This window comes from Mytilus californianus, unplaced genomic scaffold (assembly GCF_021869535.1).
Source record: "Mytilus californianus isolate M0D057914Y unplaced genomic scaffold, xbMytCali1.0.p SCAF_11, whole genome shotgun sequence".
Classification (NCBI taxonomy): Eukaryota; Metazoa; Mollusca; class Bivalvia; order Mytilida; family Mytilidae; genus Mytilus; species Mytilus californianus.
This window is the reverse complement of record NW_026262593.1, coordinates 72,132,850-72,149,881: the sequence shown is the minus strand read 5'-3', so window position 1 is coordinate 72,149,881 and position 17,032 is coordinate 72,132,850. Positions and strand designations below refer to the sequence as shown.

General features: G+C 32.6%; 1 protein-coding gene across 1 annotated transcript in view; it reads right to left on the bottom strand.

Moving 5' to 3' along the window:
- The window catches only part of LOC127720644 (uncharacterized), a 41,167-nt gene extending 28,751 nt beyond the window's left edge, over positions 1-12,416 (bottom strand). Inside the window, exon 1 of the mRNA XM_052227356.1 lies at positions 12,286-12,416. Coding sequence (XP_052083316.1) covers positions 12,286-12,304 — 19 coding nt within the window. The 5' untranslated portion in view covers positions 12,305-12,416. The remainder of the gene's footprint in view (positions 1-12,285) is intronic.
- Positions 12,417-17,032: the final 4,616 nt, after the last annotated feature.

Below are 17,032 nucleotides of genomic sequence, written 5' to 3'. Positions count from 1 at the left end.
TTCAAGAGTCAATCCCAAATTGAGGTAAATTATATGGCCTTCCAAATACCGTTTCGATTCCTAACATCACTGAAGAGACATTAATTGTCGAAATCCGGATATGGTGTACAAATTTTGCACCTCATGTTTGCGGTATACCATCTTTTTCGCAAGTTTTTTGTTTTGTATTTGGTATTAGATTAAAATTAAGATCCATTTTGTTAAATCTGTGATTCGTTTATTTGGCAATCGCCATGGCAGTCAGCAGGGTTTAAGAACATCCGTTGTTCGACCTGCGAGTCAAATGCATTTTGTTAAAATATACTTTTTCACTTTTTGGTCTTTTGGAAAATGTTGTTGTGCTGTATTTAGACCCCTCTACCAAGAAATTTGTTTTGCATGCACACGTATAAAAATTGCGGTTTTTATCCGACGCAATCATAGGTTTGAACGTTGTTTTCAATTTAGACTTGTTTATATTTTTTCGTTTGGGCTTGTATTATATTTGCCTTCGGGTTTATATGATCCGTTCATCCTATTTCGACTCTTCAAAATTCAAGAGTCAATCCCAAATTGAGGTAAATTATATGGCCTTCCAAATACCGTTTCGATTCCTAACATCACTGAAGAGACATTAATTGTCGAAATCCGGATATGGTGTACAAATTTTTGCACCTCATGTTTGCGGTATACCATCTTTTCCGCAAGTTTTTTGTTTTGTATTTGGTATTAGATTAAAATTAAGATCCATTTTGTTACATCTGTGATCCGTTTATTTGGCAATCGCCATGGCAGTCAGCAGGGTTTAAGAACATCCGTTGTTCGACCTACTAGTCAAAGCGTTTTGTTAAAATATACTTTTTCACTTTTTGGTCTTTTGGAAAATGTTGTTGTGCTGTATTTAGACCCCTCTACCAAGAAATTTGTTTTGCATGCACACGTATAAAGATTGCGGTTTTTATCCAACGCAATCATAGGTTTGAACGTTGTTTTCAATTTAGACTTGTTTATTTTTTTTCGTTTGGGCTTGTATTATATTTGCCTTCGTGTTTATATGATCCGTTCATCCTATTTCGACTCTTCAAAATTCAAGAGTCAATCCCAAATTGAGGTAAATTATATGGCCTACCAAATACCGTTTCGATTCCTAACATCACTGAAGAGACATTAATTGTCGAAATCCGGATATGGTGTACAAATTTTTGCACCTCATGTTTGCGGTATACCATCTTTTCCGCAAGTTTTTTGTTTTGTATTTGGTATTAGATTAAAATTAGGATCCATTTTGTTACATCTGTGATCCGTTTATTTGGCAATCGCCATGGCAGTCAGCAGGGTTTAAGAACATCCGTTGTTCGACCTGCTAGTTAAATGCGTTTTGTTAAAATATACTTTTTCACTTTTTGGTCTTTTGGAAAATGTTGTTGTGCTGTATTTAGACCCCTCTACCAAGAAATTTGTTTTGCATGCACACGTATAAACATTGCGGTTTTTATCCAACGCAATCATAGGTTTGAACGTTGTTTTCAATTTAGACTTGTTTATATTTTTTCGTTTGGGCTTGTATTATATTTGCCTTCGTGTTTATATGATCCGTTCATCCTATTTCGACTCTTCAAAATTCAACAGTCAATCCCAAATTGAGGTAAATTATATGGCCTTCCAAATACCGTTTCGATTCCTAACATCACTGAAGAGACATTAATTGTCGAAATCCGGATATGGTGTACAAATTTTTGCACCTCATGTTTGCGGTATACCATCTTTTCCGCAAGTTTTTTGTTTTGTATTTGGTATTAGATTAAAATTAAGATCCATTTTGTTACATCTGTGATCCGTTTATTTGGCAATCGCCATGGCAGTCAGCAGGGTTTAAGAACATCCGTTGTTCGACCTGCTAGTCAAATGCGTTTTGTTAAAATATACTTTTTCACTTTTTGGTCTTTTGGAAAATGTTGTTGTGCTGTATATATATATATATATATTTATATAGATATATATATATATATATATATATATATATTCCATTTTTTGTCGTGTTGTTACGTAGTAAACCGTAACAGACTTTCAGAACCCTGGCTAATCCCTATCTATCCGTATTGCAACGTAATGAAAAAGTGCCGTTCCCTGACAAATTCGTGACAAATCGTATTGTATCTTTAACAAAAACGTGGCGTAACCGTACTAGTACGTAGTTCTCCGTAACTAACCATAGAAATAATTCGGGCCTACGAATAAGTACGGACTAAAATGGTTTTGATAGGGACTAAAACGGATTGCGGTTTTTATCCAACGCAATCATAGGTTTGAACGTTGGTTTCAATTTAGACTTGTATATATATATATATATATAATGTCTCTTCAGTGATGTTAGGGATCGAAACGGTATTTGGAAGGCCATATAATTTACCTCAATTTAGGAAAGACTCTTGAATTTTAAAGAGTCGAAATAGGATGAACGGATCATATAAACCCGAAGGAAAATATAATACAAGCCCAAACGAAAAAATATATAAAAGTCTAAATTGAAAACAACGTTCAAACCTATGATTGCGTTGGATAAAAATCGCATTTTTTATACGTGTGCATGTAAAACAAATTTCTTGGTAGAGGGGTCTAAATACAGCACAAACAACAATTTCCAAAAGACCAAAAAAAGTGAAAAAGTCTATTTTAACAAAATGCATTTGACTAACAGGTCGAACAACTGATGTTCTTAAACCCTGCTGACTGCCAATGGCGATTGCCAAATAAATTGATCACCAGATCTAACAACATGGATCTTAATATTAATTTAATACCAAACATAAAACAATAAACTTGTGGAAAAGATGGTATACCACAAACATGAGGTGCAAAAATTTGTACACCATATCCGGATTTCGACAATTAATGTGTCTTCAGTGATGTAAGGGATCGAAACGGTATTTGGAAGGCCATATAATTTACCTCAATTTAGGAAAGACTCTTGAATTTTAAAGAGTCGAAATAGGATGAACGGATCATATAAACCCGAAGGAAAATATAATACAAGCCCAAACGAAAAAATATATAAAAGTCTAAATTGAAAACAACGTTCAAACCTATGATTGCGTTGGATAAAAATCGCATTTTTTATACGTGTGCATGTAAAACAAATTTCTTGGTAGAGGGGTCTAAATACAACACAAACAACATTTTCCAAAAGACCAAAAAAAGTGAAAAAGTCTATTTTAACAAAACGCATTTGACTAACAGGTCGAACAACTGATGTTCTTAAACCCTGCTGACTGCCATTGGCGATTGCCAAATAAATTGATCACCAGATCTAACAAAATGGATCTTAATATTAATTTAATACCAAACAGAAAACAATAAACTTGTGGAAAAGATGGTATACCACAAACATGAGGTGCAAAAATTTGTACACCATATCCGGATTTCGACAATTAATGTGTCTTCAGTGATGTAAGGGATCGAAACGGTATTTGGAAGGCCATATAATTTACCTCAAATTTGGGAAAGACTCTTGAATTTTAAAGAGTCGAAATAGGATGAACGGATCATATAAACCCGAAGGAAAATATAATACAAGCCCAAACGAAAAAATATATAAAAGTCTAAATTGAAAACAACGTTCAAACCTATGATTGCGTTGGATAAAAATCGCAATTTTTATACGTGTGCATGTAAAACAAATTTCTTGGTAGAGGGGTCTAAATACAGCACAAACAACATTTTCCAAAAGACCAAAAAAAGTGAAAAAGTCTATTTTAACAAAACGCATTTGACTAACAGGTCGAACAACTGATGTTCTTAAACCCTGCTGACTGCCATTGGCGATTGCCAAATAAATTGATCACCAGATCTAACAAAATGGATCTTAATATTAATTTAATACCAAACAGAAAACAATAAACTTGTGGAAAAGATGGTATACCACAAACATGAGGTGCAAAAATTTGTACACCATATCCGGATTTCGACAATTAATGTCTCTTCAGTGATGTTAGGGATCGAAACGGTATTTGGAAGGCCATATAATTTACCTCAATTTAGGAAAGACTCTTGAATATTAAAGAGTCGAAATAGGATGAACGGATCATATAAACCCGAAGGAAAATATAATACAAGCCCAAACGAAAAAATATATAAAAGTCTAAATTGAAAACAACGTTCCAACCTATGATTGCGTTGGATAAAAATCGCAATTTTTATACGTGTGCATGTAAAACAAATTTCTTGGTAGAGGGGTCTAAATACAGCACAAACAACAATTTCCAAAAGACCAAAAAAAGTGAAAAAGTCTATTTTAACATATATATATATATACTCCCTACTTACAGGACCCAACGTATTTTGTGTCTTGCCGTTGAGCTAAACATAATATTATCCAACATGAATAATCAACAACTGCTGTTTGCAATTTTAATTAATTGGCTGGAATTAGATATTGATATGGCACAAATGTCAGGGCAGTGGTCGAGCTACTTGATGATAGACGTACATGTAGAGGTGACCGGAGGCAGAGTAGATTGTGAACTAGAGACTGACTTTCCCATCCATGGCCAGTATGAGCCCCTCATGACTGAATTTTGTGAAGAAAATCCAGCTACATTTAAGAACTTTGTAGTCCCAAATATGTTTCAAGAACTACAACATGTCGTTGGTCCGAGGATTACGAAGAAAAACACATGGTACAGACAGAAAGATAAATAATTTATTAAACAAAACAAAACAAAATCTACGATTCACTGCCATAAAGAAATGATAAATCACAAGCTTAATTATATAAATGATTAACGGCTTTTAGAAAATTTGGCGGTTCGTACTATTCCGTTTCAGACCGTTCTCATTTGTATTAACCCTTACTTACACCGTAGCAAACCACTGTTGATCCGCAGTACATACGCCCCGACATGTGTCGTTGCGTACTAAACCGTGTCATTTCCGTATTAAACCGTGTCTTACCGTAAAAACCCGTATCAGTCATGTCGCCAAATGACCCCTGTCCTTCATTATCCGTGGAAGTAACGTCAAAACCCGTAGTCACACCGTTGTGCATCCGTATCGGATCCGTATCGCACTACGGAAACAGCATTTCCGGGATCATCCGTTAGATTTAATCCGTAGTGGATCCGTCGGGGTGATTCGTGAATGTGTGACCTAGGCATAATTGAAGAGTTGCCACCGTGAATTGGCAATTTTAAGGCCGTAAATGCAGTTTTACTGGCGACGCGTAGCGGAGACGGTACAACGGAAATTTGCGACTGTTAAATCAAAATTGACGATGGGAGCTCTTCAACTACAGTACTGTTATTTCTATTCTAATGCATTTCAAAAAGAAATAATACGTTAGAGCTTGAAAAAATGTATAAATTTGATATAAAATTAAATTCCGCGAAACTTCAAAAATTATTTTGGCGCAAAAACGTCATGGCTGAACGTGACGTCTTACAATCTTACAAATTAAAGGTTATTACGTCATTTCTACAGTTCAGATTTGGATAAAATCACACGAAAACGTCGCTTTTGAGGTAGGTGTTATTTTATTGTCGATAGTATTGTAGTAATCGAACATTTATAGATCCAAGAAAGTCAAAATGGTAGGTCCCTCCTAAGTTACGAGATATCAACTGTGGATTTCATGGTAACTTTTAGCCGATGGAAAAAAATGTTACATAAATATTGCGTTAGAATTAGGAAGTTATTGAACCAATGCAGCATATTTATATAGATATATTATATGCAACGTAGCCCTTTGTGTACGTTTGTTTACACTTAATACGAATTCATATAGTGGAGTGTTGATCTAAACATTTGACCTCTTAATAATAATCAGAATTTTGGTTTCCAAGTTTTCAATCGTGGCTTTGATGAACCTCTCAACACAGAATCACGGAGCATATGTAAAATCATCTGAGTTCATATATAAATGTTGATTTGTTTTTCCTTTTGCTAAGACATTTATAGAAGTTGTCAGATGACTTGGTGTATTACATTTTTTTCTTTCTGGATCGGTTAATAAGGTCTTTCTTTTTTCCATGACAGGTTCCATTCTTTCCTTGACGAATTCCTAGCGAAAGGTGCCAAGGTTAATAATGTAACTATAAACTGAAAAGCTGTCGTCTAAATAGAGCTCGGACAGACAATAATTAAATAGCACTACATTTCTAGATTTGAAAAAAACAACGGATTTTCTTTTCATAGAAAGTCTATGTATAAGTGAAAAAGGTGATTTTTTAAAGTTTATTCAACAAATGTATAACGTATAAAATTGAGAATGAAAATGGGGAATATGTCAAAGAGACAACAACCGGACCAAAGAGCAGATAACAGCCGAAGGCCACCAATGGGTCTTCAATGGAACGAGAAAATCCCGCACCCGGAGAGGGGCCTCCGCTGGCCCCTAAATAAAAATGTGTACTAGTTCAGTGAAAATGGACGTCATACTAAACTCCAAAACATATAAATGAACTAAACTTAAAAAAACATACAAGACAAAGGCCGGAAGCTCCTGACTTGGGCCAAGCGGGGTTAAACATGTTTTGTGAGATCTCAATCCTCCCACTATACCTCTAGCCAATGCAGAATAAAGAAACGCACAGTTATACGCACAGTAACACTCAATTTAAAAGAAGTCCGAGTACGTAAATTAACAAAGGACTAATAGCAGTTACTGACATGCCAGGTCCAGACTTCAATTAAACTCATTGAAAGATTATGTCTTCATCATACAAAAATCAAGCACAATCCTTTCCGTTAGGGGTTTAGTTTCATATCATCATAAAATATATGCAATGACCCTATGATTGAATCAATATTAATACCAAAATATGACATTCTTAATGACCTGACAACAGTATCGTAACTATATCCCTTCTGAATAAGTTTGTGGAAAGGTTTGGTTAGCTTTTGAGGTGAATACCGACAATTTTGTGCTTTGTAAAGAATGATACCATAACAGATTGGATGTTAATTACCTGAATGTATAAGATGTCTGCATGTTGATTTATGTTTACGAATGATGACAAAATTAAGTAAATGTTTTGACTAGTTTGTGATATTGGAAACCCTGGTGTAATAATTTTTCAGTAATACAGAGATTTCTCTCGCTAAAATCAAATAAGTTATCACATACACGACCGAATCGAACAAGTTGAGATATATAAACACCATGAGATGGTGACAAGGGAACGTCACCATATAAAGATGGATAATAAACAATAGGAAATGAAAAATCATCTCTTTTATAATTTTGGTATTAAGCTTCCCGTTAAAGATATACATATCAAAATCCAGGAAAGGGCAGTTTTCATTGTTAGTATTAGCTTTATTTAAAGTCAGTTCGGAAGGATAAATCTTTTTAGTGTACATACTGAAGTCGTCATTATTGAGAGCCAATATACCATTCAATTATGTAAAAGTGTTATTTGATTTTTTAATCAGATGTTGTTTCGATTGGTCTTTGCTGATTTTAGTCCTAAATTATAACTCATAACAATACAGAAGCAGGTCCGCAATAAGTGGTGCACAGTTAGTCCCCATGAGTATGCATCTTTTTTGTGAAAGGAATGTTTGACTAAAGTAGGTCTGACTGTGCATCATTCTAATTGCTTCTCGTCTCGTTGCCTCCCTGTCGTCCTAGTATTTCTATCAAATGAATCGGATAACACGAACTAAAAGATTTTAATAAACCAAGACTAAAAACAAGTCTGAAATATTTAAATGGTGTTATTTATGTGATATTGAATATGAGAATTGTTAGGCATAGTGACAATTGAAAACAAGTTTTCATATACTATAATGAATATGGTGTTACACTTAATTTCAACAAAAACAGTATTTATATGTGCATTCCGTCATGATAATGGTTAACCCAGAAAAGCGCCTCGAACGCATGAATTTTATAATGTGTTTTTTCATCTTCTTGTTAATCGTTGGATTTCATTTGTTTTGAGCGTTCCTTTTGGAAGTATAATTTTCATTATTTGAAACATGACTATTTTGTTTTAATTATAAGCGAAGACGGGTGATTTTCAAAATAAGTAATATGATGCTCTCATGTAATATATCAGGTATTTATTGTTATTTGAAGAATTTTGTCTCGATGGGAGATTTCAAATGGTTATGGTATATGTTTTCTTCAATTTTTTTTGAATGACTGACATTGAAATATATCTCAAACAATCAATAAAGTACAGCAAAACATTTGTAATAGTTTGAGTTCTTAATGTTGACTTTAAGATCAGATGTCTTTTATCTGTTCTAACTGTTTTGATTCTGTCCATCAGTGTGTACATCTCTAGTCATTGCATATAAAAAGTCATTTTCATCTTAAATTAACCTTAATGTTTATAAATCATGCAGTGTTGATGATTTATTTTCAATCATATATTAGTTCTTCTTACACGTTTAAAACATTTTCTGACCGAAGCTACTCTAAAGAATATTCTAGAAGTTCTATCCTAGTATAGTTTTTGGCAATTTTACTTTTAAACAGATTCTGATAGTTCTCTACGAGTCTGGCGTATCAAAAATATAAGGCCGGTTTTTGTGACAAGCTTAACAAACACTGAGACGTTGGCACTACTATTAGTCGTTATTGCATGTAATCACCAGTCCTGTAGGCTCTTTTCTTGTGCTGACAAAAAATTGTTACTCAGATACTAACAAGGAGTCTTATGAAACGATATGCGCGTTTGCAATACAAAACTATAATCCTAATGTCTCTTAAGATATCTAAGAACCAAGTTGGAAAGTTCTTTCTTACAATTAAGTCCAAAAGCTCACTAGCTAGAACAGTTTTAGACAGCGTCATGTATCAAATCATTGATTGATATACTGTTTTATTTATGTACCTTTTGCTTTATAACTATTTAAATAACACGTTTATCATTTCAAACAAAATATTCTGTTTTGAAGAACATAACATCTAAAGTGTTTCTTTTTTAAATATTCATCAATATTTGAAAAAAAAGTGTTGTATTGTTCAAGGATAACATTTTTTCCGTAACTACTAAAATGACGACGTATTGCCTTTTTTATTAGTACTTACCTATAACTAGCAACCAACCCTTCCAAATTTTAATGATCTTACCTTACTAACTTTTAAAATAAAATGCACATAGGTAACAGATTTGTTGACCCAAGTAGTTTGTTAAACTTACGTTTGATCACACAAAAAAATGAAGATTCATTTTCATATATAAAAAGGCGGAATATACCAATAAATGTTCAGAATCATAAGTCTAAGAAAAACTGTAGAAACCATAAAGAGAAACGAAACACCACATAGAAAAGTTATAAATGAGCACGTTAAATAAATATTGTTAGATCGATAAAAACACTGTGTTAATGGCTTGATGTCTTCCTCTTATGTATGTGGTTTGATGGCTTTTAGATTTCCTTGTAACTATCTGATGTAAGTAATATTCTAAGTGTATGACTGGAACACTAAAAAGGGATTTTGTATATAACACATAGTGTCCTTAAAAATCAATTAAATGAAAATTATGAGTTTATGGAAGATGAATGCTCAAACTATCAAACGCATTTGCAATATGTACAAATGGACTCACATCAAAATGTACCTATCTGCAATTACACTTTCAAATGAATCGTCGATGTTTAAAAACATTCATGAATTAGTTTTAGACAGGATAGGCGAAAGATACCAACATGACCAAAGGGACATTCAAACTCATAAGTTGAAAATAAGGTGCTCCGGAAGGATAAGCATATCCTTCTTCACATGTGGAACCCGTTGTGTTTCTCGTGTTAGTATAAACTCCGTAATAAGTCTAATTCTGTATGTCACATTCGTGAGAAGGGGACAGGAGTGTAGCTACGACATTTGGAACATATCCGCTGTCATCTGTGAAACAGCTAATCCATAATGGTCAACCAACTCGTGATGGCGTCTGTAAAACTTACGAAGGAATGTTTTAAGTTCACCACTCTTGGTTTAATAGCTTCCTTGTGAGTAGCAACCCTCTATCAAAGAAATCATGATAGGAGAGACAAAGCCCTGAAATATCGTATGAACTGGGATATATTTACTCCGTATACAGACGCTGCTTGAATGTTGGTACACAGAAATGGAAAGTTCACAATTGGGAAGCTGAAATCATCTCTTTTGTCGTTAAGTTTTGTTTTCAACCGACTCTCATTGTCAATTTCTAGATGCAAGTCAAGATATGAGGCAGACTTAACTTAATCTAGTATGCAAAGGAGACACTCATAGTTTAATCAACACTTATGATACATAATAACAATTATATACACGATTAGATCTTTCAGAACTTGGCTATTCTCTTAATTACGAATTTGGCTATATAACTGCTCACGTATGCATGCTCTATATACCCTTGTCTTTTAAAGTTTGGGTTTAAACGTTCCTGGTGGAATTAAATCCAGAATGTGGTTCAGTCGCATGAAATTATAACTACCTATTTTCGTCACGTGATGTGGTACTTAAGTAACCGTTTCAAATCACGAGATAAACGTTTGAGAAATCACTTATAGTATTGACACAAGATATATTAATGTAAATGGATTAGAACAAAATGAAAGTTCTCTTTTACTTTGCCAGCAACAAATATATTCCATCAATATGAACTTCATCAAACAAGCCATAAACAAATTCAAATCGTTTTTTTGTGACTTTTGTTTTAATTTTGTTCTGTAAATTTCTACTACGAGTATTAAAAACTAAGGATCTGAAATCTTAAACATTTCCACAATGCACGCAATCTAAACGCGATTTAAACGGCAATATGATATCAACACAATCTATCATAATGCTATGCATACTAATCTCAAAATATTTTTATTTTATATTGAAAAAAAAAATAAAAAACCCGAGGTTTATTTTTAAATTCTAAAAGGCATTTAAAATGAAATCCGATACATGCTACAAAAATCACAATGTCGTAAATATATGAATTTGCATAGACGGGGTAGATGTGTTGACCTTTGTTTAGCGGTTTATCAAAAATAAACAGAACAAATGAGCGTAGCTATCATTTGAAATAGAGCGAACGAATATTTCATATGGGTGTTTGTTTTATTGATGGCCACACAAGGGAGCGAATATAAAACGTCCAACTACAAGGATTATATTTTTAAAATCATAACTTACCTGTATAAAACTTTGTTCACTTAACGGTCAACCAACTGGTAATTGCGTCCATAAAATGCAATTTTTGGCGACTTCAAATTGTTACAAATATGGAAAAATCGCAGTTATCGAATGATTTAAACATTAGATTGAAAACGATTTTATGGACCCTTTCTTTTTCAAAATAACTTTCGGCTTGATTATGTATGAAGATTACTTGTAGAAATTTTATAAACAAAACTACCTAGTATATTTTTTTTTTCAAGTGAGATACATGTAAAGATACAGCAAAAAAAATGCCGATATTTTTTTCTCTGAAGTTTTGGAAATTTGATAAAAGCAATTATTTCAAAAGAATTGTTACACAAATTTAGAACAAACTTATGAATAGAATATATTCTAAATGTTTTTACAGAAATACCTGAGTGTTTCTCTTTTGAAACTAAAATGGAAGTTTGTCTATCCAATGAATAGAAATGTTCAGGAAATTTTCGTACATGTCTAAGATTTCGACATCATTTATATCTAAAAATAGTATATTAGGGTATATTTTACTTACTTATTTTGACTAGATTAAAAAAAAAACAATGGATGCACATTTCGTTAATAAATCATCATAGGATCAAAACTGTATGGTATGTCTTTCAACATACATTAAGCAAACCATTCATCGACATATGGAATATGATCCCAGTTACAGGATACCAGTCCAGTACCCACGAATGAAGACCCTTAATAAATCTACCATCTTTTAGATGGGATATTGTACTGAGATAAAAATTATGTAAAGATGCTTAAATTTGTAGTATATCTAAAGGGTATTCATTAAACTTTCAACTTCTTCTAAATTTGAAGTGATTCTGAAATGTATAGGGTGGATGATTGTCTGAGTAAATGTTCATTTTATTTTCGATTTTAACCAGGAAGTTAATAAAATGACCATATTAATACTCAAAACAGTATTGCTCTCATAAATGCCGGCCTTGACCCTCCAAAAAATCTCCTAAAAAACCATGAAGGGGCTACTACTATGAGAAAGTAACTGAAATTTTGCAATCTTATATAAGGAATAAAATATCTGCCCCTCAATTTGAATAAAAATGCATTAAAGTAATTGGGGAAATAATTGGATCCCCGTTCCATATGACGATAAAACTGATTGCTTGTTAATTCATTAAATGAAAAAAATAAAAGATATCCCTTACCTTGATCTTGATAATCCATGGAAGCGTTTAATGTAAATCATAAAAAAAGCTCTTCTTGCTTGTAGGACAACATCGTTAAATTGGAGATTATTTTCATTCAATTGAATAATAATATCATCCTCATACCTTAAAAGGAACAGGTAAAATGTGTATAAAATAGCAGAAATGTGAAACTATTGAGCAGAGTCACGTGGTGTTTTTGATATTTTTTGCATGTATGACAAGCAATTGATACCACTTTAAAAATAATGATAAAATTGATTCCCAATAGCCTGTAAATGTGTAACATGTGTGAAAACGGACAACAGCATGTCAGAAAGCGAGAAAGCGATGCAAGGAAAACAAACACTGGATGTAGAATTGATGATTCTAAACTGTACATTTACAGTTTCAATTTAAATGTAAAAAAGACATCTTGGTTTTAGCGGTACTAAAACAAAAATGATAAAAGAGTATTTTACATGTCCGGAAATATAATCAATTTTTTATTTTAATCATTCAATATGAAATAAGTAAACCAGGGTGCCTACATACACCTTTGTCAAATAAACTTTGCAAATTTTCAATACATTGTTTACTTTTTTTTTTGTTGGTTATTTTGGGGGCATTGTGTGTATAAATTTGTGTGTGTGTTCTTGTGTTTGTTTTTCAATTCAACGTCTGCTTCAAATGTAATACGTAATTCCCATTATGTGGGAGCTTTAAAACTTAAGTAAAGAGTATCACGATGTTTTATGCCTTTTTGCATAGTTTTGTCTTCAATGTGTGTCTCACTTTTTGTTTGTATAGCATCGTTTAAAAACATTAAAATCTTTCTAATGTTTTCATATGCATACAAACATAAAAATGTCAAAATTTATTGGTAATGGTTTATTTTGTCAATTTGATTTTCTATCTACTATATTTTTTTTTTGCTATCAATCAAACTAATAAAAAACATTTACGTAATTTGTTAAATGTAACTCTATTGTATTTTGAAAGATATACAGTATCTGTACAACTACTCTTGATGTAAATTGGTTGCAGATGTGTTCTTGAATCCGTGTCTTTATGCGACAAAGATTACTTCTCAATGTAGAGTATCATTCAACATTCATCTTAATTTTTTTTTAAATATGTATCATATGTTTGCAAATTACCTGTCCCCTTGCTAACTTGTAATGTGTAGCTGGGTTTAGTTTTTTGTGTTAAGTGTTAAGTTTACATCGCTTTGTTGTCAATGCTTTTGAAAAACTGCGTCGTTCATGTTTCTGAAAACCATCGTGTACAATGTCTTTAAAATATGTGTGTGTGTTGAGGGTCAAACGAGAGAAAAAACAAGATTTTCAAACCTACAGACATGATATTAAAGGGTAGAGAGAAAAAAAGGATTTTTATTACGCTTTCGTAACACAAAGGTTGTTTAAAGAAGATTGAAAAATAGCTGCTCGTAATATGTCAGCCCTTAAAACACTGTTGAACTTAACGGTCTTGTTAGATATAGTTTGTTGTTGAAAAATAACACAACGACATAGATAACGCTGATACATTAATTTCAAATTAAATCATACAGTCACGTTTATGACCACGTTTTTCTTTAAATAGTATTGTAGTACTTCTGCATTTTTAATTTGAAATTCAGCCCTAAACTTAATTATGATCATAATTTTGTCATACTAATGAAAATCAATACTGCCAGCAAATGCAGCACTGTGAGTCAAATTTGTAGATACAAATTTTGGTCAATTAACTTAGGCAGTTTTCTGAATAGGACCTTTTATTGTATCTGCTATTTGTATTAACTAGTTATAATTTGTACAAACGACTGTTTTTTCCCCATATGTGATTACAATTTTGTTTTTGATTTTTTCCAAAGAAAATCTAAGAATAATGGTGGATACATTATTAATTGAAAACGTGTCTTTGTATGTATGTGTTACTTAGCTTATTTGCGAACTTAAATTTAGATCTGCGGGAGGTTTGGCATGCCACAAAACCAGGTTCAACCCACCATTTTTTTCTTAAAATGTCCTGTACCAAGTCAGGAAAATGGCCATTGTTATATTATAGTTCGTTTCTGTGTGTGTTACATTTTAATGTTGTGTTTTTGTTGTGTCGTTGTTCTCCTCTTATATTTGATGCGTTTCCCTTAGTTTTAGTTTGTAACCCGGATTTGTTTTTATCTCTATCGATTTATGAGTTTCGAACAGCGGTATATTACTGTTGCCTTTATTTCTAACGTCAAATAGGTTGACCCGGACATATCACCGATATCTTGATATATGAACAGACATTGATTGGCCTGACCCGAACTTATCAAGTCATCTTCTGTTTTGCTGGTGAAACAAAGAGAACACTAATTTCTATTAGCATAATGAGCAAATACAACCCGATAAATCGATTATCTATGTGTGTGTGTGTTTATATTAAAAACTACCAGCTGCTCGACATACTATAAGGCCTGTTTGAACTCGTGAGCTTTATACTGTGATTCGCAGTACAATATCAATATGCAAAAAAATCCGATAATTGGTACGTATCTATCTTCAACTTTATTCCATAAATTCTCTGTAGTGATATGTTAATTAGATATACCAAAAGACATGTGTTGACTGTATAGGTATTTAATAATTTTTATGGTGTATACACAGCTGCATATATTTGCATGAATAATGACCTCAAATCGTTTTAATGTGTTTCGAATTATATTTAACTGATTTTTAAATTTCAAATTAAATTTCTCTAGTCAAGTTTATGACCACGTTTTATTATTATTTTTAGATAGTATTGTAATATGTCTGCATATTGAATTTTTTTATTTGACCTAAACTAAGCTATGATCAACATTTTTTTTAAAGTATGTACCTATATATCAGATGACTTTCAATAAGTTATCACGGAATATCTACTAAACTAAATTACTGTGAATTGAATTTGTAGATACAAGATCAGGGTTGGCAAAGTATAACTCGTGTGGGAAAGTCCGGGTGGAAAAACCCAGGTTTTCCCGGGCTTGGCTATACTCACTGAAACGGGTAATACTGAACAATACTGGGCAATATGATTTTTAAAGCTTATTTTTACACAAAATAGTAAAGACTTGTTGTAGTTTCATAGTATAATAGCTAAATATATCCTTTTCATACAGATAACCATTGTGAGTCATTGTAGAGGATTGAAAGTAGATTTTTTTCCTTTTCTCCACTTATTCAATGTAGGCGGAATACAAGATTTGCAAATTTTAGGATACCTTGTTAATTACCAAGCTTTGTTTCAATATTCCAAATCTGTGTTCTAATATGAATAATTACTTATCAATTAGTGATGTGCATATGAATAATTTGGCAGAAACTTAGTAAGCATTTTAAGCAATAAACAGAAATTGTTTAAAAGTAATTTCCCTTACATTGCATAATTGTTAATTATAAATATTCAAAGAATTCAATTTGTTTGTTTCAAATATATTATGAGAAACAAACAAATTGAATTCTTAGGCTTTATGTTAACAGTTTGACCAATCTAGACAGAATGGTAATATAATAGATTTATAGGTGGATTATTGAGAAAAGCTTTTCCCATTTGTCCTATGTGTCTTCGTGTACACTTGTCTCAGATTTGCTAGAACAATACTTTCTTAGATTTATACACTGGTATTACATGTCTTATTTATAAATTAAAATCCTATGTCTTATTTCTATGAATATCTTTAAAATTCTGGCCAGTATTTCATATTACCCAGTATTGCCCAGTATTACCCGCTTAAACCCAGTAAAACCCGGATTTTCCCAGTATTTTCCACTGGGCTATGCAATACTCATAAAACCCGGGTTTTTGTCAACCCTGTACAAGATACAAACTGTGATGGTTTAACCTAGCAGTAATCTAGACAGTACATTCAATTGTTTCAGTGATGTCTATAAACTGCTTGCAATTTGACGAACATAAAAAAACGGCTTTTTGTCATAGGAAATTACAATCTTCATTTTAAATATTTCCACAAAATATCTAAAAAGAATGGTAGACAATTAGAAAACTTACTTGTGTACTTTTGTGTAATAAAGACAGATACCAAAGGGACATTCAAAGTCCAAAATAAACTGAAAATGCCATGGCAAAAAAAAAAGACAAAAAACAAAAGACACACATTTCAACATAGAAAATTTAATTCTGAGCAATAGGAACCCTACCTCGAACCGGCGATGATCTCAGGTGCTCTAGAAAAGTAAGCAGATCCTTGAGACACATTTGGCACCTGTCATGTTGCTAATATAAGCATAAATCCGGTGGTATGTCAAAAATGTAGGTTATATTCGGGGAATATTCGAGGACGGGATTGTAGCCACGACGATTGGAAAAAATTGAAACAACAAAAAACTGAACTCTAAGGAAAATTAAAATCGGAAGGTTCCTTATCAAATGTCAAAATCAAAAGCACAAACACATCAAACGAACGGAAAACAACTATCATATTCCTGACTTTGTACAGACATTTCTGTATGTTTAAATTGGTGGATTAAACCTTGTTTTAGAGCTAGCTAAATCTCTCATATCCATGAAACAGATATTCCATTTTGGTTTACCAACTCGTGCTGGTGTCCTTAGAATTTCGAAGAGATTATTTTAACTTCGCCGTTTTAAGCTCTTAGTTTTATAGCTTCGATGTGAGCAGCAACCCTCCATCAAAGAAATTATAATAAGAAAGTCAATCCCGGGAATATTGTATCAATTGGGGTTTATGTATACTTAATATGCAGTCGCTGCCGGACTG